The following is a 27740-nucleotide window of genomic DNA, read 5'->3' as shown; positions in this document are numbered from 1 at the left end:
ATGAAAACACAAGACACCTTGTCTCAGAGTGTAAGGGTGAGACTTGAGGCTGTCTTCTGACCTACCTGTATCTGCTGCTGTGGTCTTCCCTTTCACACACATACACATTTTAAAAAAGATTTTATTTTATGTGCACTGCATTTTGGCTATATGTAGGTACACCCTGTACATGCTGTCCTTGAGGAGGCCATCCAATTCCCTGGAAGTGGTTACAGATAGTTGTGACTGGGAACCTAAGCCAGGTTCTCCACAAGAGCAGTAAGTGCTCTTAACCACCAAGATTTCTGTCTAGTCCCCACAAAATATGTTTTGTTTTTTACAAATTAAAAATTGGGATTGGCAAAATGGCTCAAAAGATAAAGGTGTTCGCCACCAAGCCTGAGTTTAACCCTGGAACCCACATGGTGAAAGGAGAGGACCAACTTCTATTCGTTGTCCTTTGACCTCTCCATGAGTGCTATGGTACATGCCACCCCTGCACAATACCTAATAAAGTTTAAAATGTAAAAACTGTCCAGCTGTGGTAGCATGCACCTGTGCTTTTGCCCCTCGGGAGGCAGAGGCAGAAGAATCAGGAGTTTGAGACCAGCCTGGGCTACATAGTGAGACCCTGTCTCAAAAAACATTAATTTAAAACTTTGCAAAGGACAAATTGTTAAGAAAATGAAGCCAGGCCTGTCTTTATTAGCCATTACCATAATATCCATGTAACAAAACAACCCTAGAAAGCAAAAGCTTATGATAATAATTTTTCTTTTACATGTCTGAAAACCAGCTGGCGTTCAGCCAGCCATGGCTGGGCTCGGCTACATTTGATGCTGACCTGAAGACTGGTCCAGGTTTGCACCTCGGGTCACTCGTATTCCTTGGGCTACATCCTGAGCAGGGAAGAAGGTGGAGGTTAAGACCAGAAACAACATTATAAATTTCTGTTTCCTTTGCTTTTCTAATGTTCCATTGGCCACAAACATATGGCTAGGCTCAGCATCAGTAGGGGAAGGACAGGTGCACTTCCCATGTATTACTGAAGAGAAACAGAACAAATTTCTATTGCAAGGTTGTAAATAAGACCCTGGGCGCCGGGCTGTGGCGGCGCACGCCGTTGATCCCAGCACTTGGGAGGCAGAGGCAGGCGGATTTCTGAGTTCGAGGCCAGCCTGGTCTACAGAGTGAGTTCCAGAACAGCCCCGGCTACACAGAGAAACCCTGTCTTGAAAAACAAAACAAAACAAAACAAAACAAAACAGACCCTGGGCTTTGCTTTCAGACTCCAAAATATGTATTCCAAACAACAAAGCAAGAGAGCAATTAATTAGGTAACAAACCAGGTAAGTTGTGATGTGTATGTACACAATTATCAGTATAAGGCATACACATAAGCATATATGTATTATAGGTGGTACTGTGTGATGTGTGTGTACAGTTATAAATATGAGGTAAACACATTAGCATATATTTGTGTATGTATACACACACATCATAGGTGACACTGGTTTTAGATTTTGTCCATGGTTCCTGTTTTATAACTTCCTCCTCATGTCAAGTATAAAAGCTAAAATGTGTCTTCTCTAAGTAGATCACAGAAACTCTATTATGATCCCCCTGCCTTTCTGACTGAGAAGCTGGCCATAAAGACCATTGTCATGTAGTATGTGATAAGGGTCTCCTCACTCCAGTGGGATCCTAACCCATAGCCTAAAGGTAGGGAAGCTATGCAGAGAGTACCAAAACCAAATCTTACTAAGACAGGCCTTCCTGGACTTTCCTACTCAGTTTATTAGCAATCATACCAAGGCAATAAAGTCTCTATAAACTTCTGAAGGACAGGGTTCAGAGAGCTTTCAGATAGCTGGATATGTGGAGACTTCTGCCAATGGGCAAGCATGACAAGGACATGGAGGTGGCACTGGCCCCTTTCTCACTGTGCATTGTGTCATCTTTTCAGTTGTTATATTCTTTATTATAAAACAATAAAATCCCATTCTCTTCCTGAGTTCCCTGAGCAGCTTGAACAAATCAATGGAACCTAAGGAGGCAGCTGGTCAGAGCCTACATAAAACAGCCTACGGCTTTCATCTGTCATCTAATGTGTAGGGGACTGAGCCCCCAATCGGGGGGTCTGACTGTACCTCCAAGTAGCTAGGGTTAGAACTGAGCTGGGTGAAAAGATACCTTACCAGTGGGTGACGTGCCTGCGGGGTGCCTGTTAGGCAGCAATCTCTGTACCTTTTAGGGTCATAGAAATGTTGGTTGTATTGTGAAAACAGGCAGAACAGTCTCTTTGTTTCTCTCCTTAGAATGTGGATTAAAACCCAGCTACCTTAGTCTTCACTGTTGTTAGACCTGGTCCTTAAGGTTAGACTGAAGGATGCAGACTGAGTTCAGCAAGTCCAGTGTTCTAGGGGATGTTGGGATGCACATCCTTTGGGGGATGTGGTAATAAAGAAGTATCATTGCACTCTGTTCCATTGTCACTACCCTATCTCTCCCCATAACAAAAGCTTATTGCTAAGAATTTTTAGCTGAGGTGATATGCAGAAAGTGTTTACCACTTTCTTGTCCCCTCTCTCCTCTCTCCTCTCTCCTCTCTCCTCTCTTCTCTCCATCCTGTCCACCAAGATCATCCCTTACAAAGTACCACGTCCTTCTCAGCAGTTTCCACCTTCAGACCCAACATCTGCAGTGATGAAGACCATCTCAGCAATCCTGATGACTGTGTGGCCACAGGAAATGGCCATCATCCTGAGGGAAGTCTACATGTATCAATTCGACTTAACAAGAGGGTAATCATAAATGGTGTCCTGACATTCCCAGTGTCTGGGAGGCAAAACCATACAGCATCCAGACACCAGTGTGGTAGGCATAGTAATGGTCCCTCAAAGGTATGCATGTAAATTCCTAGAAGCTAAGAAAAATGTTGCTGCCTTGGCAAGGGGGACTTCGCAATGTGATTAAGGACCATAAAGTAAAAGGATTATTCTGGCTTATTATTTAGGTGAGTCCAGTGTAATCACTTTAAAAGGATGCAGTAGATGAAGATCAGGGAGACCAGACGATGGAAGCAGAGCTTGGAGAGGTGTGCAGGAACACGAGCCAAGGGTGAGGGCAGCCTCTGGAAGCCAGAGAAGGCAGGGAAGGAATCCCTGCCCGTGTCTCCAGGAGCAGCACGGCCCTTCCAGCCCACTTTGCTCTCACCCACCTTCCCCACGGAGATGATAACCATGTGCTGTTTGAAGCCACCCAAGCTTGTGGGGATTTGTTACCAGAACAAAAGGAAGCAGACACTGCCAGCGAGTATTTGGGGACAGTTAGAGAACCCTCGGCATTACTTCTACTCTTTCCCTTTCTTATGCATAGGTGTATGTGTGTATGCAGGTTTGTTTGTGTGTATGCAGGTTTTTGTGCACATGTGTGTACATGTATGTAGAGGTCAGAGGGTGACTTCAAGTGTCATTCTCCAGAATGCCACCCATCTCCTTCGAGATGAGTCTCTCATTGCCTTGGACCTCACCAATTAGGCTAGACTGGTTGGATAGTGAGCCTAGACATCCCCTGGTCTCTACTTCCCTCACAGGGATGACAAATGCACACCAGCACACTCAGCATTTTTACATAGGTTCTGAAGATTGAACTTGGGTCCCTGTGCTTGCAGGACAAGCATGTTACTGACGGAGCCATCTCCCCACCTGGATTCTCACTTGTCTTCATACTTCTGGTCTCTGGGAAGGTCATTCTCCTATCTGATATGCCACACAGAAGGAAGGCAAACACATTTGGGAACAGAGAAGCTGACCATTGGGGAAAGCCTTTGACATTCATATCTTTTATTTAAATACTATCTTAACAGTTTCCCACTTAAATCACAGCTATAAATTGTATTCAGTCATTCCAGGCAAAAGAGAAATACCAACTTGGAAGCCCTGAGAATGGCGGATTGCAGATGACTAGAGTCAAAAAGAGATTGTGAAGTCCTCCCCACCCACTCGACAGCTGGAGTGTGTGTGGGGTGGTGTCAGAGCAGCAGGTTGGACATATCAAGGCACTGATCGGGCTTCTGGCTCTGCTCATGTCCTTCCTGCCCATCAAGGCTGCTGCTGATACTGGCTCTCAGTGGCCGTGTAGAAGTCATCCAGCACACTCTGGATATATTCGAAGGTGGGCCGTTCCTCTGGGCGGTTCTTCCAGCAGCGGATCATGATACTATAGAGCTCTTCTGGACAGTTATCTGGTCGAGGCATACGGTATCCATGCTCTAGTGCCCGGATCACCTCTGGGTTTGACATACCTGAGAAAGAGGTGTAGAATTAAATGTGTGTGTGACAGGGAGGGGTGGCAAATGGAGCTGCCATTACCAGCTAACTATGTGAAGAAGATAGAAACTAACTGTCCAATTGTCAAGTTTGTCCAGCCACCAAGGCATGCCAGAACTCTTTTGTTGTGGTTGTTTTTGTTTTGTTTGAGACAGGGTTTCTCTGTGTAGCACTGGCTGTCCAGGAACTCAATCTGTAGACCAGGCTGGCCTCAAATTCAAACTGAAGAGATCGGCCTGCCTTTGCCTCCTGGGTGCTGGGATTAAAGGCGTGCGCCACCAGTGTCTGGCAATGCCAGACCTCTTCAGGTGGCAGAACATTAACCAACCTACTGCTTCTGCATCTCTTGGTCTGTTATTTTGTCTGTCTATCCATTTGTCTGTCTTTATTTATTTTTGAGACAGGGTCTTACTATGTAGCCCTGACCATCCTAGAGCTCACTATGTAGACCAGCTAGCTTCAAACTCACCGAGATCCACCCACCTTTGCCTCTGCTAGGATTAAAGGTGCGGCCACCATGCCTGGCTGTCCATTAGTTCTGTTAATCGCAGCCTCAGGCATCTAAATGGATGTAGGTTGTATAATCTGCTGCCTTGATTTTTCTAGTGTACCCACAAACAAATGGCCAGATTTAAGGTCACTCTGAACAGGGTAATTTCCTTATTTTATCTAAGCTTATATTTGTTATTTATAAAAAAAAAACAAACATGAAATGCCTATTATCATCAACTTTACTTTTATTTTTAGTTTTTTTTTTTAACTTGGGTGAGGAGGGCTGAATAGATGGCTCTGTGATTAAGAGCAAAACCAACAAAACAAAAACCATTAAGCATCTTAGTTGGATATCTGTCCCTCAAGTGAATCAACCCAAATTTCCATAGCTCCTTCACTTCAGGACAGCCATCCTTGGCGCTCTTTGCTTCTTTTCAAATGTGGCCCAATTTATCAGCTTATTTCTGTTGTCCATGCACCACCTGCCCAGGTGCTCATGTGCCACCATCTGCCCAGGTGCTCATGTGCCACCACCTGCCCAGGTGCTCATGTGCCACCACCTGCCCCAGCTGCCCATGTGCCACCACCTGCCCCAGCTGCCCATGTGCCACCACCTGCCCCAGCTGCCCTTGTGCCACCTTTATCATATACTCTCACCCATTTCCACTGAACTGAAGTCTGCCCCTCCAGTTTATTTATTTTTATTTTATGTGTATGAGTATTTCTCCTCCATGTATACGAGTGCATATGTACACCATGTGTATACTGGTTTCCTCAGAGGCCAGAACAGGACATCAGATGCCCTGGGACTGGAGTCAGATGGTTGTAAGCTGTCACATGAGTGCTAGGAACTGGACCCCCATCCTCTGCAAGAGCAAGTTCTCTTAACCTCTGATCCATCTCTCCAGCCTCAAGCATACATCTCTTAAGAGTGGAGATCATCCAGGTATATGCTGTATACCTTTAGTCCCAGCACTTGGAAGGCAGAGGAAGAGGCAGGAGGCAGGAGAAGCAGAGGGGTTTCTGGGACTTTGAGGCCAGCCTGGTCTGCATATCAAGTTCCAGGGCAGTCTCAAAAAAAATTGACTTCCTCCCAGCCTTGTCCCATCTCATGGCTTCCTAGACACTTGAGTGAACACCCACAGCCATCTGCATACCCAGGCCATGCCAGTTCTGGCCTCTCCAGATCGTCCCATCCACCTCCTGCTCAAACAGCTGAACTCTGATTACCTGAGTGCAGTAAGTTGTGGGAAAGAAGAAACAGCCAGCAAACCCCTTATACAAAGCCTGAGGGATGGTGGAGGGCAGTATCTCCCAAGAGCTGAGTTTAATAGACATACTGACAAGGTGAGCCATTGCCAGGTTGGCTCTAGACACACCCCTAACCCACGTCCCTTTTCCTACCTGGGTAAGGGATCCGGCCATAGGTGACAATTTCCATCAGCAGGATACCAAAGGACCAGACATCTGACTTGATGGTGAAGGAACCAAAGTTGATGGCTTCAGGAGCTGTCCACTTGATGGGGAACTTGGCTCCTGCAGGGTTGGACAGGGCAGAGTCATGGTGAGTCTTGGGGAGCACTGAGGACTGGGGCTCTGCTAGGATGAGGGGAATCAGGGCAGGGGCACTTGCTGCCCCTGCAAACAGTGATGCCCTTGTAATGTGCCCCACCATCCCATGGTACCAAGGGCCATTTGTCTTGAGACAGACAGCTGAAGCAAGGAGGAGTGGGGCTGTGGATAGACTGTGGGAACTCACTCTGGGGGCTACATCCTTGATTCAATTGCTGCCTGTTAAATTAGAACTCTGAAAAGTAGAGTCCTAGAGGTCTTTGGGGATGAAGGACCTCCAGGGGGCTTGAGTCTAGGTCACAGCTGGTACCTCACCCCATCCACTCTCCAGCTGTGGGGTGCAGGAGCGGACTTTAGCTGTCGTCTGAGGTTTGCCCTAGTCACTGTCTCTTCCCTATTCTTCCCTTCCTCCCTCTAGCATGGAGGGTATTTGTCTTAATTACAGTATAATTGGTGAACATGGTATACAGGATATATAACTGTCCCTTGATTCAGGATTATGATACACTTACTGTAAGGCAAAACCCAGAAGCCAACAATGCCTGGAACACTTAGTTACTGAACACTGTGGTTCAGCAACTGCATACCATGGCTAAGTCAGAGCTGTAGCTCACTGCTCTGGCTCAGCATCATGAGGGAGGACAGCTTATCACTAGACTTGGAAAGAGATCAAAATCCAAAGGGGGAGCACATTCATTCATTCATTCACTCATTTTATGAGACAGGCTCTCACATAGCATAGCCTAGGTTGGCCTCAATTCACTACATAGCCTACATAGGATGGCCTTGAACTCCTGATCCTTCTGTATCCACTTCCCTAGTGTCCAGACTGGAGGAATGTACCACCATGCCCACCTTCGCATCATTTCTTCTCGATGCTACTATGTCTGCACCATCAAAATGTTGAAAATCTGCGATGTTGGGCTCTCGATCGCTCTCTGCTGCCACCTGGTGTCCATGCCCTATCATGGCTGGCAGAAAAGAGGCTGAGTGCTGAGGGGCAGCACCAGCAGTTCCCGAACTGCAGGGCTGTAGGGTGGAAGGAACTAGAAGGCTGCAAACAGTTCCATTTCAAAGACTTCAGCAGGACATTTGGTTTCACAGTTAGAGTGGTCCTATAGGCTGAGAGGCTAGACCGCCATCACCAATGGTTAAATGTCCATAAGGCACGTATCACCCTAAAAAGCCATAAGCCTGGGAGCTTTTCAGAGCTGGACATAAACTTGACTAGCTTCATCACAAAAGTAGCAGCACCAGGGGAAGACCAAGTCCTGGGGATGGAACTGAGGACGTGAGGACACCTAGCTCTGGTCTCTCTCTCTCTCTTTTTTAGAACATCTGATTTTTTTAAATCCTCCTTTATACCTAGACTACTTTTGATTAAGAAAACTGTAGAAAGTTAGTAACTGCCACAAGCAGATGCCAGCTGGTGGCACGTGTCAATTTCCACAGAGTCCTGCTTTGCGAAGTGTCTGAATGCACTGCTCAGGGTCTCTGCTCAAACTTGCTGGAATCACTCATGTCAGATTTTAGTCCACAGGTCGCTTTTCCCCATATTTCTTTGTAAACTCTTCAGCATTCTTACAGAATTATTTGCCGTCCTTAGAGTATTCTTCAGCTAGGTCAGCCTGGAGTGGGTGCTCAGGCTGGGGGTCATTCACCAGTGCTATGAGGGACTGGATTACTTGGTCAGTCTTGGTGGCTGGCTTCCGGTTTTCAGCACTAATTACTGGCAGACACACCTGCCCCTTCTCATCGACGTTAGGGTGGTAGATCTTTGTTTTAAATGTGATCTTGGGGGGTTTGAATGGATACTCTGCTGGAAAGCTGATTTCAACTCTGAAGGCTCCCTTATCATACGGACGGTTGTCAGGAACAATAAGCCCTTGCCAAGTCAATAAATTAGCTTCATCAACCTGGATGTTACAGAAGTTTTTCAGTCCACATTTGCAGATCTCTTCAAGTTCCTTCATCAGCCCCCTGCTGGCCGCCATCTTGGATCAGCTCTGGACTCTTGCTGCAGTCCAAACTGCCATGTTGACTCTGTTACCTCCACTTAGGGTTAGAACCTGCCTGAGGAAATATGCCAGTGTTGCTGCTGACACCAGCAACTGAGGCCTTTCCCCCATGCCACTCTCTTCACTTGAGGCCCCCATCACATGATGCTAATTTGAATTGGTGCCCCCTGTCTTTTCAACTTCCTGGCAGCGATAATGATACACCATCTCGGTTGGGTCTGTTTTCTTCCCTAATTCACTTTCCATGTGGCTGTGACAGGAGATGGTTAAAGTCCCACCACAGGCCTCAGCACCTAAAGTTAACCCCTTTGTGTGATGAAAATGCTTGTGCTTTTAGATGTCCCATAAAACTACTTTTAAAACCATATACCGCGCCACTGCTGAGTAAGAGACTATCTGTATGTTCTTTGGAATTTGGTGAGGCTTGCATTATGGCTGAGTAAGCGATTAAGTATTGATAATTCTCAGCCCTAAAGGAAACATCCACATCCATCTCCTCCTTCCCAGGCAGAGATCATCCAGGAAGAGTCAGTAGAAAGATTGTAAAGCCATAGACAGTGGAGGAATGCTGTAAAAGAGGATTTTTCTGGATGACAGGGACATAGCACACAAGACCTCGAAGCACCTGTGACTGCCTGCACAAGACCAGCACAAGATCAAGCTGGACAAAATCCCCAAGAGATGAGAAGTCGGCCTCTGAAATCCCATTCCTGGCTGAGCAGCTATTGCAGTTGCGGCTGCTGAGGTGGGAGGGTCAGTTTTTGTCAGGGTTTGAGGATGCCACTGGCAGGAGTCAGTTCTCTCGTTCCACTATGTGGATCCTGGAGCTTGGCCTCGGGTCCTCACACTCGGCAGCAGGCACTTTTACTCAGCCAATATGCCCGCTCCTTTTCTTTTTAAAAACTGATATTTTGAAATGACTCATTTTACATGTAGGGCTATTTTGCATGCATGTATATGTGTGTACCACATGCATGTCTCGTTCCCTCAGCATCCACAAAGGGGTGTTGGATCCCATGGAACTGGGGTTAGATGATTGGGAGCCACCATGTGGGTGTCAGGACTCGGGTACTCTGCAAAAGCAGCCAGTGCTCTTAACCACAGAGCCGTCTCTCCAGCCTCTTCTTTCCTTTCAGGAGACAGGATCTGTATATCCCAGGTTGGCTCCAACTCATGGTAATCCTCATCTTCCTGAGTGCTGAGATTTATAGCCCAGTTCTAAGTAAGATATTTTCTTTATGTCATACTTTTGCGTGGTACTAAGGCTCAAACCCAGATGCCCGGTGTGCACTCTGCCACCAAGCCACATCCTCAGCCACATTCTTTTACATCTAGAGAGTCTTCTCTATATCCCACTTATTCTTTACAGACTTAGATTACATATCTAATATTCATTTTATTTTTGTACTTAGTTTAAACATCAAGTCATAACATAACAAATGGTGTGTGTGTGTGTGTTACTGGAGACAGCCTAGTACAATACACATGCTAGGCAAGTGTTCTGCCACACAACTACAGCCCTTTTTTATTTTGAGACAGGGTCAGTAACTACCCTGGCAGACCCTGAACTTGTAATCTCAGTCTCCAGAGTAGCCTGGATTACAAGCTTGCACCTCTAGACCCAACTAAATATAAAGATACTTAAGGTCTGACTTTGATGGCCTGTAGCTAAGTAGCCTGTGTGATCATCACTTGATGATAAAGATGATAGCCTTTGCAGCCCCTCAGAAGGCTCCTTCTAGCTACGCAGGGGCAGTACCTCCCTGCTTCAGCTAGCACTCCCCCACCTCCCTTCACAGCTTTGTTGGTATAAGTGAATTTTACGGCTTTAATGATATATAATTCACAAGCCATAAAATCCACACATTTAAAGTGTATATTCCAATGAATTATTTTAAAGACAGGGTTTCTCTCTGTGGCTCTATCCAGGCTGTCCTGGAACTCACCCTGTAGACCAGGCTAGCTTTGAATGCAGTGCTGGGATTAAAGGCGTAGCCACCACAGCTCCCAATGACTTTCATAATAGCTGAAGAATTGTGAATTGCATAGTGTTTCATCACATGTCATCCAGCCTCATCCCTGGCACTCAGAACCCTTTTCTTGAGTCTCCCACCCAGCCCCAGGCAACCACTGCTCCATTCTGGGAATTTCATATCAAGGGTAACAGATATTGGTGCCTGGCCTCTACTTAGCATGTTCCCAAGGCTTCCAACAGTTCTTTCCATTCTGTCACAGACACTATTCCATGGTATGGATACTCACATGTTCTTCGTCTGTTCATTAGCTGATGGGCATCAGTTATGTTTTAGTCTGGGACTATCATGAAGAACACTATGAACTTCATACATGACTTTTGCTTGGTTTTGGATTCCATGTATGTGGAACCTTCTGGCATCTACTCTGTTTAGATTCACTTCTTCCATTTGGATGCCATGCCTCCCCTTTAGTTGCATGTGGCTTTGGTGTGTGGTGTGATGGGGGTGGAGCCTATGTTCTTCCATGTTAGTGATGCCTCCACCACTGAGTGCCATCCCCAGCCCCTGGTGTGGGTTTTTAAATGCTGTGTGGTGCTACATTATGTGTGTGACACAGATGACATGCACACTCAATCTGTGGACATTTAGATGGTTCTGCTTTTGTTTCCTGGGCGTAGAGTCACTCTTATTTCTCACTGCTATCTGCTGAAGTCTTCATATCCCTCTGCTCTGAAATAGTCCTCTTCAAGACTCATGTGGTATTAACATTGCCAACCTGGCAGGATCTAGGATTGCCTAGGAGACGACCCCCTGGGTGTGTTTGTGAAGGGCTCTTTCTATATAGGGCTACTATATTATATAGGGCTAAATATATTATATTATATTATATTATATTATATTATATTTCTATATTGAGGTGGGAAGACCATGCTGAATGTGGACATCACTTTCCATGGGCTGTGGACCACATGAAAAAGGAAAGATCAAGTTGGACACTGGCATTTGTCTGTCTGCCTCCTAACTTGATTCAAGAGTTAGTCTAGGCTAGATCTTTGCCCTTTCCAGGAGGACAGCATTCCCTACCTTCCCGAGCTGTGTACTCATTGTCCTCAATGATCCGTGCCAGGCCAAAGTCGGCAATCTTGCACACCAGTGATGCAGAAACCAAGATGTTGGCAGCCCGGAGGTCTCGATGGATGTAGTTTCTCTGCTCAATGAAGGCCATGCCTTCTGAAATCTGTAACCAGAAGAGACAGTGTCATCCTTACATATTAGAAGCATACAGAATCTTCCCCTAGAAAACTGGGAGACATCTGCATGGGCCATGCAATTTTTAAATTTTATTTATTTATTTATTTATTTATTTATTTATTTATTTATCAGAAGGATCCTGGGCTCTTGAGTGGTAGTGCTCTGCCTGCCTATCTAGGCTTGGGGGTATTCTCAAGTTCCGGCTCTGCTTGTGGGCTTTTTTTTTTTTTTTTTTTTTTTTTCATCAAAACTTCTGGAGAGTCCTTTGAAATGTCTTCAAGGAACAAGCAATGTGAATGTTTCCTCAGGACCCTCTGCCCACATGCATGATCCAGTGTACCAGGGAGATCTTTGATCCCACATACTTCTGGGGACAACCTCACCTCAATATTCTCTCCTCACTCTTACATCCTCCTTATCCTCAAGTCTGGAAAATTCACCTGCTAATCTAACAAAAATCCTCAGGCCGTCTATGAGTGCCTATCCAGTCCTTTGAACAGGAGGTAGGTACAGCCATTGCAGGCATGACCACCATAGAGAAAAGGTAAGACAGGGTACCAGATGGAAGTGCAAAAGGTTACATTGGATGGTTGTGGAAACTGCCTGGGGGAGGTGACATTTTAGCAGAGAATGGAATGACCACAATAATAAGTGTGTTGAATAAGAACATTACAGGCAGGGAGAGTACCACATGCAAAAAGCAGGAGGACGAGCAATCCTAGAATAGCATGGGGCCAGGCATCTTAGCAGAGATGGGAAAGTGGAACTTGGGAAGGCTTCAATGTAGCTGGATGCATATTTAAGGACCACTGTGGCTTCTAAGGCAGTGTGAAGAATTCTTATTTTTAAAGCTTCTGGTGAAAAGACACATGGCTGTTAGGATAAAAGAGGTGGAAGATAAATCTCAGATGCCCAGAGTACAGTTTACAGAACTACCTTGGAGCTCTATGAAGGCAGACTCACTGTGACCCACTTTACAGAGATGCTTATCCTGAATGTCAGCTTCAAACCAGACTGGCTCCAGACAGTCCAGAACTGCAGAACTCTGGAGGCTTGCACCCGGGGATTATCAGCTGAGGTTATCTTAGGAACTGGGAGTGGCAGGGTCTGATCAGATAGCCTAAAACAGAGCTGGGCAGTAAACTCAAAGCCTTAGGGAACCAGGTAGTGCAATTGCAAAGAATGAACAGGAGGGGGCATCAAAGGCAGTGGAAATAAGCCAAGCTTTCTGACTGATTTTTTCTGGATAGAGGTTGTAGTGGACTGAGACGGTGTCTGGAGGTCTGGAGAGCATGGGGAATCTACAGGGCATTCTTAGAAGAACAATTGGCGAAGTTACTAGGAAGATATGGCAGCTTATTTAATATAAACTGATAAACAGCAGGTTTTTTTTTTTTTTCCAAAAAGCAAACTATGGGCTTGGGGAGGGTTAGGATCCATAGGAGGGAAATCGAAAGCCCAGAGTTGTAAATAACTAGCTCAAAGCTCCATAGCATGTGACTCTTACCCAACCTCTGTGTCTAATGCTTTCCCACTGGCTGAGATGCTTATATCACTGGTTGTTATGTGAGCTCAGTGGGGAAAGGTATGCTAACTCCACTTGGGAACCAATGGAGCGTCATGGCTAAGTGGTTCCAGAGTTGGACCAGCTCAAGCCTGTCTCCCAGGTCTCCTAGGGAGGCTAACCTCTAAGCTTGTACCACAGGCAAGGACAGTGCCTGCCATATACTATTCACTTGAGAGGTGGCTAGTAATGTCATTGGAGCAGCCAAGTGCCTCGCTCAGATCCTCACTGGCTGAGCTGGGACTATCACAAACACACTGCATGTCACTCAAATGCTGGGACTTGATGGTGATAAGCTCATGTGGTTTCAAAACCACCAGCCAGGTCCCCAGGTACTAGAACTTGGGTCTGCTTCCAAGAATATCAGGTAATCAGGGAGCTGGTAAGCAGATTCCAGCACAGTGCTTGTGTGTTAGTTTGTGTGTGTGTGTGAGTGTATATGTAATTCTAGTAATATAATACCGCTTTCTGCCAACTTCAATAGGAATAGCTTTTCTTCAAGAGGAAGAGCTTCTCCCTCTCTTTAAATATAATTTATCTATTTTTAGTTTTCCAAGACAGGGTTTCTCTATGTAGCCATAGCTGTCTTGGAATTCATTTTGTGTACCTTGAACTCACAGGCATCTGCTTGCCTTTCTTCTGAGTGCTGGGATCAAGGCAGCACCACTGCCTGGCCGTTTATTTTTATTTTATGTGCACTGGTGTTTTGCCTGCATGCATTTCTGTGTGAAGGTGTTGGATCCCCTGGAACTGGAGTTACAGACAGCTGCGAACTGCCATATGGGTTCTGGGAGTTGAACTCTGGCCCTCTGGAAGTCCCACCTGTGCTCTTAACTCCGGGACCATCTCTCCAGCCCAGGGATAGCTCTATTAAGACATATTTTAAAATCTATTATATGAAATTTTATTTTACCAATAAAGTTGGGGCTAAAAACAGATTCCAAACTTGAAAGCTACATTTGTGGTGCAGTTTTCCCATTGAACTGGGAAACTGAGAATCAGAGTAGGTCTGAGGTCACAAAACTGGGTCCTCAGGTAAGTATCCCATTTTGTCCAGGCTCAGAATCAACCTCTGCTTTTTGGGCATGCCAAGGCCAGAATGTCTCTCTGACCTTGTTTTGTTTTCTTCAGCTGTAAACCAGGGAGAGAGTGGTTCAATTTTTTGCTACAGGGTTCCATGTATCCCAGGTTGACCTAGAACACACTTTATAACAGAGGATAACTTTGCACTTCTGATCCTCCTGCATCCATTTCTCAAATATTCAGATTAATTACACATGTGTAGCACCACATCTGGTTTATGTGGTGCTTGGGATCAAACCTGGAACTTCATGTGTGCTAGGCTACTGACTAAGCCATATCCCCCTCTGCAGGGGTAGCTCTTGCTCACCAGCAAAGCTCCTGCTGGTTACATGCTTACACTTTAGTATTAGGCCAGACTATTGTTCCCCAGGTGACTGGGGCCCATTGGAAAGGAAGTGCCTGGCCTTGATTTCCATAGTCTCTGGCATTCAGGGCTCTGAAAGTAGAGGCTCTGGTTAGACCTCGACAGGGTCTGAGCCCCTATTTGCATACTCAAATGAGCTCTGACCTGGGTCTCTACCAGGCTCAACCCTAGGTTCAGCTGCAAACTCCCTCAACTCCCACAGGGCTGTGCCCACATCCCTTTCACCTGTGTTACACTCTAGCTCTGACTGACCAGGCTCACCCTCTTCGTTGCCTTTTTGTCCTTTTGAACAGGCTGTTTCTTTTTGTCTAGAAGTCCTTCCCTACTCCTCTGCATGGGTCTAATTTCTAATCCCCAGGCTCCTTGAACTAGAGACCTCATCCTCAGTGAAGCCTTCTTTGGTGCTGTCCTCCAGGTTCCTCTCAGAGAGCAGAGAGCAGAGAGCAGAGAGCAGAGAGCAGAGAGCAGAGAGCAGAGAGCAGAGAGCAGAGAGAGAGCAGAGAGAGAGAGCAGAGAGAGAACAGAGAGAGAGAGAGAGAGAGCAGAGAGAGAGAGAGAGAGCAGAGAGAGAGAGGGAGAGAGCAGAGAGACAGCAGAGAGAGAGAGACAGCAGAGAGAGCAGGAGACAGAGTTAGAGGAAACCGGCTGTGAGTGGAATGTGGCCTCGAGGCTGCAGGGCAGGTGAGAGAGAATATTAACTGGTTTTGTACAGAGTTGGGAATAGAACTCAGAGTGTGTGCACCCAGGAAAGCTCTGGACCACTGAAGCATTCTCGTTTTGTTCATTTATTTTAAATTGGGGTTTTAAGATGTGTCCCTAAGGCTTAAATGGCCCCTTCTCTTTGCTGAATTCTTGCTCTTTAGACTCTGAGTCGGGGCCACAGGGTGGTGGGCCTTTAAGAGAGCTCATTGTTTAATGTCTGCAGTCTCATCTACAAGTGAACTTTGAAACGGCAGTGTTTGCTATTGTTATCATTATGGCAGCCACCCCTTCCCCTCTAATCAGCCCTGCAGCTTAGGCCAGCTGCACTGCCTCCCTGGGCTTCAGTTTACTCATCTGAACTTAAATTTGTTTTTTTTTTTTTTTTTTTTTTTTTTTTTTTTTTTTTAAAGACATACTTTGCAGCTCAAGTCTACCCTGGCCCTCCTGATCTTCCCTCTGCCTCCGGAGTGTTAAGATTACAGTCATTCACCATTGTGTCAAATTTGTACTTAAATTCTTAAATTCACCTCAGTTTTCGGGTCTGTAAGATGGGATGATAGTTACCTTCCTGTGACCAGACTCCTACATTTGCCTGCCAGGACTCTGGGCTTGGGTGCCGTGACTGGCTTTGGCCAGTATGATATTGACAAGTCAATGCAAACAGAGGCTTACCCACTGCCTACATCTTGGACAAATTCCTCTTGGAGCTCTGATACTGGGATGTAAAAAAAAATACTGAGGGCCTAGAGGCCACATGGGGAGAACTTGCAAGGATGAACATTATCTTGGACAATGCTCCTCAGGTCACCTCAGTTCATAGAGTGATCCACCTAGCCTGCTACAGTCAGTCCAGAGAATCATGGGAAATATTCAGTGTTATCATTTCAGGCTACTAAGCCTTTATCTATTACATAAGAATGGATGACTTACATGGCTGGTGATGCAGCTCAAATGTAGAATCCTTTTCTGGCATGTGCAAGGCCTCAGGTTCCAGTCCTCACACCAAAAACCAACCAAAAAATGATCCCAGGCTCTGGAGAGATGGCTCAGAGGTTCAGAGCACTGGCTGCTCTTCCAGCGATCCTGGATTCAGTCCCAGCACCCACATGGTGGCTCACAACCATCTGTAACTACAGTTCTAGAGAATCTGGCACCCTCTTCTGACATCTGAGGGCACCAAACTTTCATGTAGCACAGACTTATATGCAGGCAAAAGACCCATATAATAAAATAATCTTTTATTAAAAACTTTCCTAGTTTTTATGTCAGCACTGTATGAGTTGGTTCACATGAGAACAGTCCATATCTGTGGTTCTGCATCTGCAGAGTCAACCAAAGGCACATCAAGAATATTCTAGAAACAATTGCATCTATACTCAGTGTCTACAGAGCTTAAATGATTATTGTCCCTTATACAATACAAAATAATAACTATTTACATAGCATTTATGTTGGATTCCATAAGCCACCTAGAGATGCTTTAAGCAGTATATGGGGAGTGTGCCTAAGCTATTTGCAAATATACTGTTTTCTATAAGGGACTATAGCATACATGAGTTTTCGAGTACTTGGAGTACTGTGACTAGTCCTTGTGTATGTGGAGAGGATGAGTATTCACACAAAAGATACGGAGCACACAAATGACATCGCCTTTCCTGTCACCTCTCCTGACTGTCGCCGGCACAGCTCACCTGGGCTGAGAAGTCAATGAGTTTTGGCAGTGGCTGCTTGCTGCCCTCTTCACTCTTGAGAAAGTCCAGCAGGCTTCCTGCAGAGGGGAGAGAGAAGAAACATGGACTACTACTTCTTAGGTGAGGAATAAGTAACATTTTTTCATAGCAATAGAAATTTTTCCTCTTTGCAGTACAGGGATTGAACTCAGAGCCTAACACATGCTAGGCAAGCACTCTACCACTGAGCGACACCTCCAGCCAATCTTCTTCTCCTTCTCCTTCTTTTCCTCCTCCTCCTCCTTCTTCTTCATCTTTTCCTCCTCCTCCTTCTTCTCCTCCTCCTGCTTCCCTTCCCTCTCCCCCTCCCTCTCCTTCTCCTTCTTCTCTTCTTCTTTTTTGAGACAGGGCTTCTCTATGTTGTCTTGGCTGACCTGGAACTCAATTTGTAGACCAGCCTGGCCAGTCTCTAACTCACAGAGACTGCCTGCCTCTGCCTCCCAAGTGCTGGGATTAAAGGCAAGCTGGGTATGACTTTCTTCTTGAGATAGTGTCTTGTTATGTTATTCATGCTGGTCTCTAATTCCTGGGCTCCAGCTATTTTACCATTTCAACTGTGGAATAGTCTCGACTACCAGCATTCATCACTGCCCAGCCTCAGTGCTAGTTAAAGATATCTACTTAGTGGTCCTAGTATCTGAGTGCTAGAGCCTGAATTTTTATGAATGGACTTTTTAGTTGCTTACTAACTCTTTGGCTGATGCAGCCTCATGAAACTGGGTGCTCAGGGCTTGGCTTTAGAAAGCTGGCTGGTGGTAGATTTGTAAACTTGAAAAGTAGAAAAAGTTTTGAGTTTTCAAGTCACATTGGATGATATTGTGTGAGATGTTTATCCAGAAATGACCAGGGACAGAAAATGACTACAAACCAGCTTTCTTAAAACAAACAAAACAAACAAACAAACAAACAAACAAACTCTGAGAAGCCAGGTGTGGAGACACACATCTGTAATCCAAGCACTTGAGAGGTTGAGGCAGGACAGCTGTGAGATTGAGGCTAGCCTGGGCTACATAATAAGTGCCAGGACAGCCTGGGCTAGAGTGAAATCCTTTCTCAAACATTCCTGAGATATGCTGAATAATCACAGGGTAGGGTGGCCCAAAGCTAAGTAGCCCAAAGTGACAACATGAACATTGTCATGATTCAGTGGGTTGATCATAGCAGGGTAGGTGGACCACACTATGAAGGGAGGTGACACAGGTGGAACATTCAAGATGATGTGTCACTTTTATAATCTTTCTCCATGTGGCTTCTTTTTGTGTATGTGTGTGTGTGTTTGTTTTTGTTTTTTTGAGACAGGGTTTCTCTGTATAGCCTTGGCTGTCCTGGAACTCACTCTGTAGACCAGAAATCTGCCTGCCTCTGTCTCCCAAGTGCTGGGATTAAAGGCATGTGCCACCACTTCCCGGCATCCATGTGGCTTCTTGTCCCTTAGTACTTGAAGCAGGACTTCTTTACAGCCCAGCACCAAGGTTCTCAGGTACAAGTCACAAGGAAGCCACGTGATTCCTCTGTCATCCAGAGGCTCTGCAGCCCCTGCCTTTCTTCTCCACAGAGCTCCCTTCACACGATTTCACTCTGCGAGCCAGGAGGCTGGAGTGCTGGAGCTCTATGAGGATTTGTTGGATGTGCCGGAAGAGCCACGTCAAGGTCATCTTTGAGACTGGAAGAAATCAGCTTGGACCATAGTCTATCCTAGCCCACATACCTTTGGCCATGAACTCCGTGACAATAAAGATGGGCTCCTGAGAGACCACGGCATGCAGCTTCACCAGCTTGTCGTGCTGCAGCGTCTTCATCAGGTTGGCCTCTGCCAGGAAGGCCTCCACCGACATGCTCCCTGGCTTCATTGTCTTCACGGCCACTTTAGTATGCTTATTGTAGGTGGCTGGAGAAAGCATGGAACATGGAGGGTGGTTAGGACCCAGCAGCCCTGGAGCCCTCCCTGCCCATTTTAGGCCTTTGAGAGAGAGGGGGGCATCACTTTGGCCCCAGCTGTGGGCTGGAGACTGGTTCCCCACCTAGCTGAGTACAAGTGAAACACCTAAGTTCTCTGGGCTGTTTTCCTCACCTGCTAAGTGGAAGTGATAAGCACTCACTCTGAAGGGCTGTTTGCAAGAGTGCAGAAACCTCCTGTCTGGGCTTGGAGCACATGCCTATCATTCTAGATCTCTCAAGCTAGTGAGGTAGGAGGGCTGGAGGCTCCAGGCCAGCCAACTCAAAAGACAAGGGTTGGGACTGGAGCCCAGTGGCACAGCACTTGCTTAGCACATACATACAGGGTACTGAGTTTGGTCCCCAGCACTATAACAGTAATAATAATGGTAGTAACCCTTAAGCCACCAGTTAGATTGTGACACAAGTCTGCACAAACAGTGGGTAAGCTTAACGCTGCCTTGAAATGAATACCAGATTCATTATGTCCATAGGCTCTGCTTGGCCTGATCATGCCTACTTCTCTGTCCTTGTCATCCACCAAGGACACCTCCGACACATGCTCAAACTAGAAACTGAACCAGGGTCTATACTAGGAAAATGTTCTACCACTGAGCTATATCCCCAGCCCTGTTTTCACAGTTTATTTTGAAACAGTCTTACTAAGTTGTTCAGGTTGGCCTTGAATTTGAGTCCTCCTGTCTCAATATGGTAGCTGGGATGGTAAGCATATATCCCTAGGCCTGACTCAATAAATTCACTCTTGCTTTCTTTAAAAAAATTAATGAAATAAAATAAATTTCTCTCTTTCTCTCTGTATGTGTGTATATGTGTGTGTGTGCGCGTGCGCGTGTGTGTGTGTGTATGTGTGTGAGTGTGCGTGTGTGTATGTGTGTGTGAGTGTGTGTATGTGTGTGAGTGTATATGTGTGTATGTTTGTGTATGTGTGTGTATGTGTGTATGTATATGTGTGTGTATGTGTGTGTGTATGTGTGTAGGTCAGAGAACGATCTTTGCCAGCAGGTCCCTCTTTTCAGTGTGGGTTCTGGGGTTTGAACTAAAATCATCAGGTTTTGCAGCAAGCCCTTTTACCCAGTGAGCCATCTCACTGGTCTCACTCTGGCTTTTATGCACTAACCACCTTGCATAAACCTGTCCCTCAAGTACTCAGCCGCAGGGACTTGCCATACACTGTTCTCTTGCTTCATCCCACACTGCTTCATTTGGTGGCTCTTGTCTTATACATGCTTTTCTTTCTCTGTGTGCCTTGGATGCCAGGAACTTCAAATCCAGATCTGTGGTGTTGTTTGTAGTGAGAACATAGGGTCTCATGGGACAGTTCTTTCTTTTTTTATTAGCCCCAACTTTGCTACTCAGATCTGTCTTTCCCCCTTACACTTCCTTATGGCTTCATCTGTTCAGCACCTGGCATATAGCAGGCTCTTGGTAAATGTAGTTGGGACACAGGCTTTTAAAACTTCCTTCCTCTGGCTGAGTGTCTGCATCTCTACAAGCCGCTTCTTTTCCATCTGCCACACAGAGGCGTGTTATCACAGTGGACCAAGCATTGTGACCATCTAGCTCCCCGTGAAACAGGAATGGCTGTTCTCAAGGTACTGGGGCAAGGACCACAGGGGTGTGCCAGGCCTTTTTGGTGTCCCATCATGTCTGGAATGTCACTGGGCATCGTGGCTCATGATCTGAACAGCTTAGTCTTTAGTTGCCAGCATTGGACTCACCTGAAAACCCAAGCCCTTTCCCCTCACTATGAATTTTCACCATCACAAGAGGCCCTGAGTCTACCAGCCCCACAAGGGAGGCTGTTCCCAACTCCACACAACAGAAGGACTTCCCCATTCTGGACTTGGGCAGTTCTTTGACCTTCAAGCCTGGCCACAAAGGGAAACTAGTGATTTCCCAGTAGACAATTTGGTTCGCTATCTGAGGAGTGGCCTTCTGTGGTTATTATTTGAATTCCCCACTGCCGGGTGATATCCCTATACCCTCAAGGCCCTCCCAGCGCTGGCTTTGTGGACTCTGGCCCCGGCTCCTTACCCATCCACACTTCTCCAAACTGCCCTGCTCCAAGTCTCTTCTCCATCTGAAGGGATTCTCGAGGGATCTCCCAGGCATCTTTCTCCCATGGCTTCTGGGGTTTGGGAGACACACAGGGCACTGACAGCTTCTGGCAGAGCCCATCCTTTCCCTCTGAAACAGAGTGCCCAGTCAGCAGGCGGGACATTCCCCAAATCGCAGAATATGACAAAAACAATAACCTGTATACCTTCACCCACATGTCCAACCAGCCTAAACCTTCAGGAGTGCCCAGAGTGATTGCCTGGCAAGACCAGGGGAAATCTGAGTGCAGAATTGCATGCCACTGGGAATCTGAGAGACAGGCCCCTCTCAGTGGGGGCTAGTGGTGTGATACAGTACTTGCCTAGCAAGCACTAGACTCTGGTTCCTTCTCCAGAGCCAAACAACCATTGAAAAGCAAAGGCAAGGTGCTGAGGACTAAAGGCTGTGGCTGGTGACAGTGTCACAGCCAGGCCACACGGCTTAGGGTCTGCAGTCAAATGTGGAGGCATGGCCTTGAGCAAGACTCACTCTTGTAGTGGACCACAAGTTCCTGCAGGCTGCTGAAGGTGCTCCTCGGAGAGATGTAGAAGCCTCCACTGTCCAGTGTCCGGATCTTGTAATGTTTCACCGTGTCTCCATGCTGGGGGTCATAGTCTCGAACAGACAGTGAGTAGCTCCCTGCATTGGTCCAAGAGAAGCCCCTCAGAATGGCACCTCAGAGGCCTGGCTACCTGATGTCAGTACCCTGACATCCTTATCATGTCCCGTGAGGCCTCTGCTGGCAGCACCTGGGCATGTGCGCAGCTGGGCAGAAGCTCATTTCATTAAGAGTGGGCTGAGGCATTAGGCTTCCTGGGTTCACATCCCAGCTCTGCAAGTCGAAGCTGTGAGCTCTTGGGCAAATGACCACTGGGCCTTTTATGCCTCAGTCCCCTTGCCTGTAAAATAAGAGTTGTTATGCCTTTCCATCTCATTAGTTTGCCCTGTGATTGGCAGAAGTAATACTTATAAGTGACTTGGGAAGTAAGCTGGCTGCCACAATTGCTTCATTATTTCTGATCTATCATCTATCCATCTATCTTTCTGTCTGTCTGTCTATCTATCTGTCTATCATCTATACCATCTATCTGTCTGTATCTATTTAGTGAAGAAAAAGCCGAGATACTATACTAATTTGGGAGCGAGAGAAACAGAAACATACAAATAAATTAAAAGAAAGAACAAAGAAAATCTGGTCTGATTACTAAAACGTGAAGATAGGCACTGTGGTCAGCTGCATAGTGTCCATGATGGCCTTATGTGAACACCTGCACCTGAGAATATGTGACCTTACACAACACAGAGTACCCAGAGGGTTCCCAGGGAATTCAGAGGGGTCTTTAAGGGAGGCAGTTAGTGAATGTGCTGCCAGACATGGGTGTTGGAGAGGAAGAGCCATGAGCCAAGCAACACTTGTGGCCTTTCAAAGCCCAAAAAGGACAGAAAATGAAATGGAGCCCCCCGACCCCTGCAAGCCTCCAAAATGAGCCAGCCCCACAGCCACCTTGACCAGAGCCCAGCAAGCCCAGACTCTTGGCCTCCAGAACTGAGAGATAATACAGATGTGTAGCTCTAAACTATCCAGCCTGCAGTAAGCTATGACTTGGCTTGTCACACAGACCAGAGACACTCACGTCTTCCAATCCGTGACCGCAGTTCATTGTGCTAACTAGTGTCTCTGCCGTTCAGTTTTCCTCCTTTTTATAATAGCACAATGTCATTGAGGGAAGTTTAGATTCTTGAATGACAGCTGACAACATGCCAAGCTGTTCTAAGCATGTTGGCCAAATGAACAGTGAATGACTTGGAACAGTGTGCATTTTAATCAATTAAAATTACATGGATCATATTATTCATCATAGTGAATAGTCTCATAAGGTAGAAGCTTTATAGAATTATCAGCCACATTTTATACGTGACATAACTCACTTGAAGTCACACAGCTGGCAAGTGGCACATTTGGGTTCTAAGCCTGTCCAGTTGGCTCCAGGGCCCCTTCTTAGTCACCCTATCCCAGTCAAGGGGAGCCTAGTGTACCTGGGGCTAGACAGGGTGTACAGGATCTGGAAAGCAGCCAAGTGCTTGGGACCTTGTTTTAAATCAGTCAGATCCTCAGCCTTCCTTCACCTCCAAGGGGCTGTGGAAGTGAGTCCAGCCCACTCTCCTGTGCACAGGTCTGCCACAGGGCTTTTGGTTTCTTTGCTTCTCTGTAGAACTAGACAGAACAATCTCTAAGCTACTCTAGGCACAGCGGGAGACAAGGAGCAGGGCCTCTCTGCAGCCTAAATGCTCACAGACCTCAGACAGAGACCAAATGACTGGTCCCCAAACTATGTGCCTCATAGTACCAACCGGGTCACACTTTATACAGCTGACTTGACCTGTTCAAATCAAGTGGCTCTGAGTTCGAACAGCCAAAGGTTCACTGTGCACATGGAATCTGACCTCATACACACACAGCATGTATGTGACCTCACACACACACAGCATGTATGTGACCTCATACACACACAGCATGTATGTGACCTCATACACACACAGCATGTATGTGACCTCATACACACTGCTGCCCCAGGGAAACTCACCCAGGGGAGTGCCAGTCAGAACCAGTCTATGTGGTTAGAGGTGATTTTATTCTCAAGATAGTGTTTCTATATGTAGTCTTTGCTGTCCTGGAACTTGCTCTGTAGACCAGACTGGCCCTGAACTTAGAGATCCGCCTGCCTCTGCAGTGTTTTCATTTTATTTTATTTTTAAACTTTGGTCACCCACTCCAAATGACTCCTTTCCAACACGGAAATTTCGGGACAAGACTCCTGACACCAATGACATCTTCCCAATCACATGCCCACAAAAGAGTTTCTTTGCTTACATTGTATGGGGTAGGGCACATGCCTGCTATTGTCATGCTTGTAGAGGTCAGAGGACAATCTTCAGCTGCTGGTTCTTCCCTTTTACTGTGTAGGTCTGGGGGATGGAACTCACCTTGTCCAATGACCTCTGGCATCTCCAGTTAAGCCACCTCACTTACCCCTCCCCCACCGAGAGACTGGGACAGGGCCTGTTTTGGGTCAAGTTCTATCTCGCCCAGCATTGTTTCCTGGGAGGAATGGAACCTGGGAGGACAAAGTAGTGTGGCTATTTAAAATATTAGACTGGGATCTAGTGGGGACCAAGTGTCAGCTTGATGTTTGTTCGCTTTCGGGGCTCAAGCCACTCCTGTTGATCTAAGCCTGCATCCTCTAGAACTAAGAAGAAGCCACCTAGTGCAGACCCACAACCCTCTTCTTGCTCAGGGCAGCAAATGACAGATGAAAACTTGGCAGTATGGCCACTTGACAGAGCTATTCAACCCTCCTCAGAGAATTTCCCTAGGGTTGGAGAGGCACCTTGCCTGGGCACAGGAAGAGGGAGGGCTGGCATCACCTTTGGTGGTCTCACTGTCCCGGATCATGAAGGAGCCTAGCATGTTGCCGGGAGCCAGGAGGTGGCGCTCTGCATCCTTCCGGCTGATTCCCTTGAAGAACCACCTGTCAGGAGTGAATGGGGACAATGTGAGACTCATGTTCCTGGCCATACAGAGCACAGCCCACTAAGAAGTCGGGCCCCAAGCACCCGACCTCAAGAAGCATTGTTTTTCTTACTTTTAGGGGGTTGGGCCAGTGGGAAACTGCTATTCTTTTTTTTTTTTTTTTTCTTTGCTATTTTGGGTACTTTTGGAAACATTAATGTTGTAGCAGCTGAAGTTCTTTTCATCCTCATGAGAATAAGGAGCAGTTTGTGTACCACAATGGGGAGAGAGTCCTGAACAGATATCAGCATGCCTGACACTGCTTCACGTCTGCCAAGTGACTTTAGTTCTATGGATCTCTGTTGCCTCAGTGATCAACAAGAGAGAAAGATAGCTAACATTCATCATTCTCCCCTCCCCGCCCCCATACAGCGTCTCATTATATAGCTCTGTTGTCCTGGAACTCACTATGTAGACTAGGCTAGCCTTGAACTCACAGAGATCCATCTGCCTCTGCCTTCAGAGTGTTGGTATTAAAGAATTGTGCTACTAAGCTTAGCTCATTTGTCAATAAAAAATTATTCATTCTCTCTCTCTCTCTCTCTCTCTCTCTCTCTCTCTCTCTCTCTCTCTCCTAAGTGTGTGTGTGTGTGTGTGTGTGTGTGTGCGTGTGTGAGTTGGTATCCATGGAGGCCAGGAGAGTGTCAGATCCCCTAGAGCTGGAGTTACAGGCAGTTGTGAATCTCCATGTTCGGGTTGGGAACTGAACTGGCGTGTTCCAGAAGGCAGCCAGTGTTCTGAACACCGAGCTTCCAGTCCCAACTCAGCAAGAGATTATTGTGCACCTAGCTGTACGTGATTGCCACCTTTATTATTCTTATTTTATAGCACTCAAAGCGGAGAACCAAGAGGACAAGAGGCTTGTCTGGGGACACACAGCTTGGCAGTAGAAGAGTCAGGATTAGAACCTAGGCAGTCTAACCCCAGAGCCCAGGTTGGAGAGCTCAGCACTCAAGAGGGAGGCAGACAGGGCATGTGCAATAAAAACAAAAAACAAAAACAAACAAACAAACAAACAAACAAAATCTCTTTTTGCCAGTGGGATATGTTCAGAAGGAAGTAAAAACACCTCTCTGAGAGTCACAGAAGGGACCATTTTGGGCAGGTCTGTGAGACCTGAGGCATGGGGATGAAACAGCTAAGCCAAGAGCCCTGGGAAGAGGGTGCCAGACAGGGGAGAGTGAGTGCAGAGATGCTGGGGTGTAGCAGGCCAGTTTTTCCCGGGCAGCCTTCTGGAAGACAGAGCTGGAACACTTACTCCTCGGTCTCCAAAGAGTTAACTCGAGCCACATAGTTGCTTGGGATGTAGCCTTCCTTCCGGGTAGCCAGGGACCGTGCCTTCCACCACTCTCCAGACCTTAGGAGAAGGAGGGAGAGAAGGGTCAGTGGGCACAGGAATCTTCTTCAGTCTGCCTAGAAGCCCCGCTCCCACACTCAGGAAACCAGGAGGTGAGGGGCAGGGTACCTAGCATGTGCCGAGGACTAGGGTAGGGGTGTGATAGTCTCCACAGGAGTCTGGAGTAAAGCCACAGCCTGGGTCTTTGGATCCATTCTTTCTCCTGAACTTGTGTCCTTGGCTGGACTAAGTTGACCCAGTCCAGGACCTGTGTCCTGGAAGCACTCACATTGGCTCAGCTGCAGCCCAGAGGAGAAGGCTGTGGGCCCAAGGGTTTGACTACACATGACCAGGTCTCATTCCCAGATCTCAGTACAATCTGAACTCTTGTAACAGCCCCTTATGGTGAAGGCTGTGACTATCATAGGTGGGGGGCTCAGAGACCCTGGGATTTCTGGAGGGGCCAGGACCACAGGACAGCCTGGAGTCCAGACACTTAGGCCTCCATTCCTTAGGAAGGCTTTGTGGAGAAGCCTGCTGGGGAAGACATAGTTTCCATTTCTGGTTTTGTTACTAAGAGGTAGGTCCTCTATGGTGTGTAGTCAGATTCTCATTTACTCCCAGAATTAGGCTGTCGAGCTCTTTAAGGATGCAAACCAGAAATATAGCTAAGCCCTGCAGGTGGGTGTGTCTCAAGGGGGACCAGGCTAGAACTCACTCTTCCAGAACCACCATCTGGTCTCCCTTCTGGAAGCTGAGGTCTTCGCGGTGAATGGCCTCATAGTCATACAGTGCGACTACAACGGTGTCCTCAGAGCCTGTCAGGAAGGGAGATGCCAGGATGGATCCATGTGTCATCCCTCAGTACCTGACTCCTTTGCAACAGAGCAGCCTCCTGTGCTGGGCCCTGTGCTGGTTAAAGCCTTCGGGGCTTTGTTCACATCACCAGATAACATTCTAGAAATACAAGAGCCCAGGCAAGGAACTCAGGTAATTTAGAGGCTATTCAAGGATGCTAGTTAGTTCTTGTTACCTCTTCACAAACTAGAGTCACCTGGGAAGAGGGAACCTCAAAGATAGAGTATGCCAATCAGATTGGCCAGTAGGAAAGTCTGCAGGGAATTTTTTTTTCTAGTTGGTGATTATTGTGGAGAGATTGGCGGTTGGCTGGCCCACTATGGACGGTGCTTCCCCTGAATAGCTACTGAAAAGAAAGCAGGTTGAGAAAGTCAGGCAGCACCTTTTCTCTGCTTCAGTTCCTGTCTCTAGCTTCCTGCTGAGTTCCCGTTCTGACACTCTGATTTCCCTCAGTGATGGACTGTGACCCACGAACTGTAAGATGAAATAAACCCTTTCCTCCTGCTTTTGGTTATAGTGTTTTATCACAGCATCACAAAACCCAAGCGAATACAGATGTTTTTGACTTTTTCCCACCAGTTAACTCAGAACCTAAGCTAATAGATAGATGTACCTGATGCTGAGACCCCTGCCTTTGGATACTCACCCTCCACAAGCCCTGGGGGCATGCTGTTGCTGTTGTTTGGTCCCTGCAGGAAGAAACAGGAAAAGGACATGGGTCTGAAAGTATGAGGAGCCTGTGTTGAAAAGGTCACCACCCTTTTTAACCTACCTGGATCCTGGTAGTAGAGCATTACAGACATAGGCATAATAAAGTACAGAGTCTGCACATGGATGGAGATATCTTAACTTGTGATCTG

The 27740-nt window shown here is 46.7% G+C and overlaps 1 protein-coding gene and 1 pseudogene across 2 annotated transcripts in view; both read right to left on the bottom strand.

The window, feature by feature from the left end:
- Positions 1–3807: 3807 nt before the first annotated feature.
- The window catches only part of Hck (HCK proto-oncogene, Src family tyrosine kinase), a 43630-nt gene continuing 19697 nt past the window's right edge, over positions 3808–27740 (bottom strand). For both annotated transcript variants that reach the window (XM_076930006.1, XM_034496496.2), the window contains exons 3-13: positions 27527–27569; positions 26741–26840; positions 25945–26043; positions 24542–24645; positions 21605–21754; positions 21053–21205; positions 18771–18950; positions 17024–17100; positions 11452–11605; positions 6207–6338; positions 3808–4285 (exon numbers count right to left, since the gene is read on the bottom strand). In XM_076930006.1, the coding sequence (XP_076786121.1) occupies positions 4083–4285; positions 6207–6338; positions 11452–11605; positions 17024–17100; positions 18771–18950; positions 21053–21205; positions 21605–21754; positions 24542–24645; positions 25945–26043; positions 26741–26840; positions 27527–27569 (1395 nt within the window). In that variant the 3' untranslated portion in view covers positions 3808–4082. The remainder of the gene's footprint in view (positions 4286–6206; positions 6339–11451; positions 11606–17023; positions 17101–18770; positions 18951–21052; positions 21206–21604; positions 21755–24541; positions 24646–25944; positions 26044–26740; positions 26841–27526; positions 27570–27740) is intronic.
- On the bottom strand, positions 7812–8503 carry LOC117704370 (ubiquitin-conjugating enzyme E2 L3 pseudogene; annotated as a pseudogene).

This window comes from Arvicanthis niloticus, chromosome 2 (assembly GCF_011762505.2).
Source record: "Arvicanthis niloticus isolate mArvNil1 chromosome 2, mArvNil1.pat.X, whole genome shotgun sequence".
In the NCBI taxonomy this organism is placed as follows: Eukaryota; Metazoa; Chordata; class Mammalia; order Rodentia; family Muridae; genus Arvicanthis; species Arvicanthis niloticus.
Note: the sequence above shows the minus strand (reverse complement) of the source record. Positions and strands in the feature narration are given on the sequence as shown.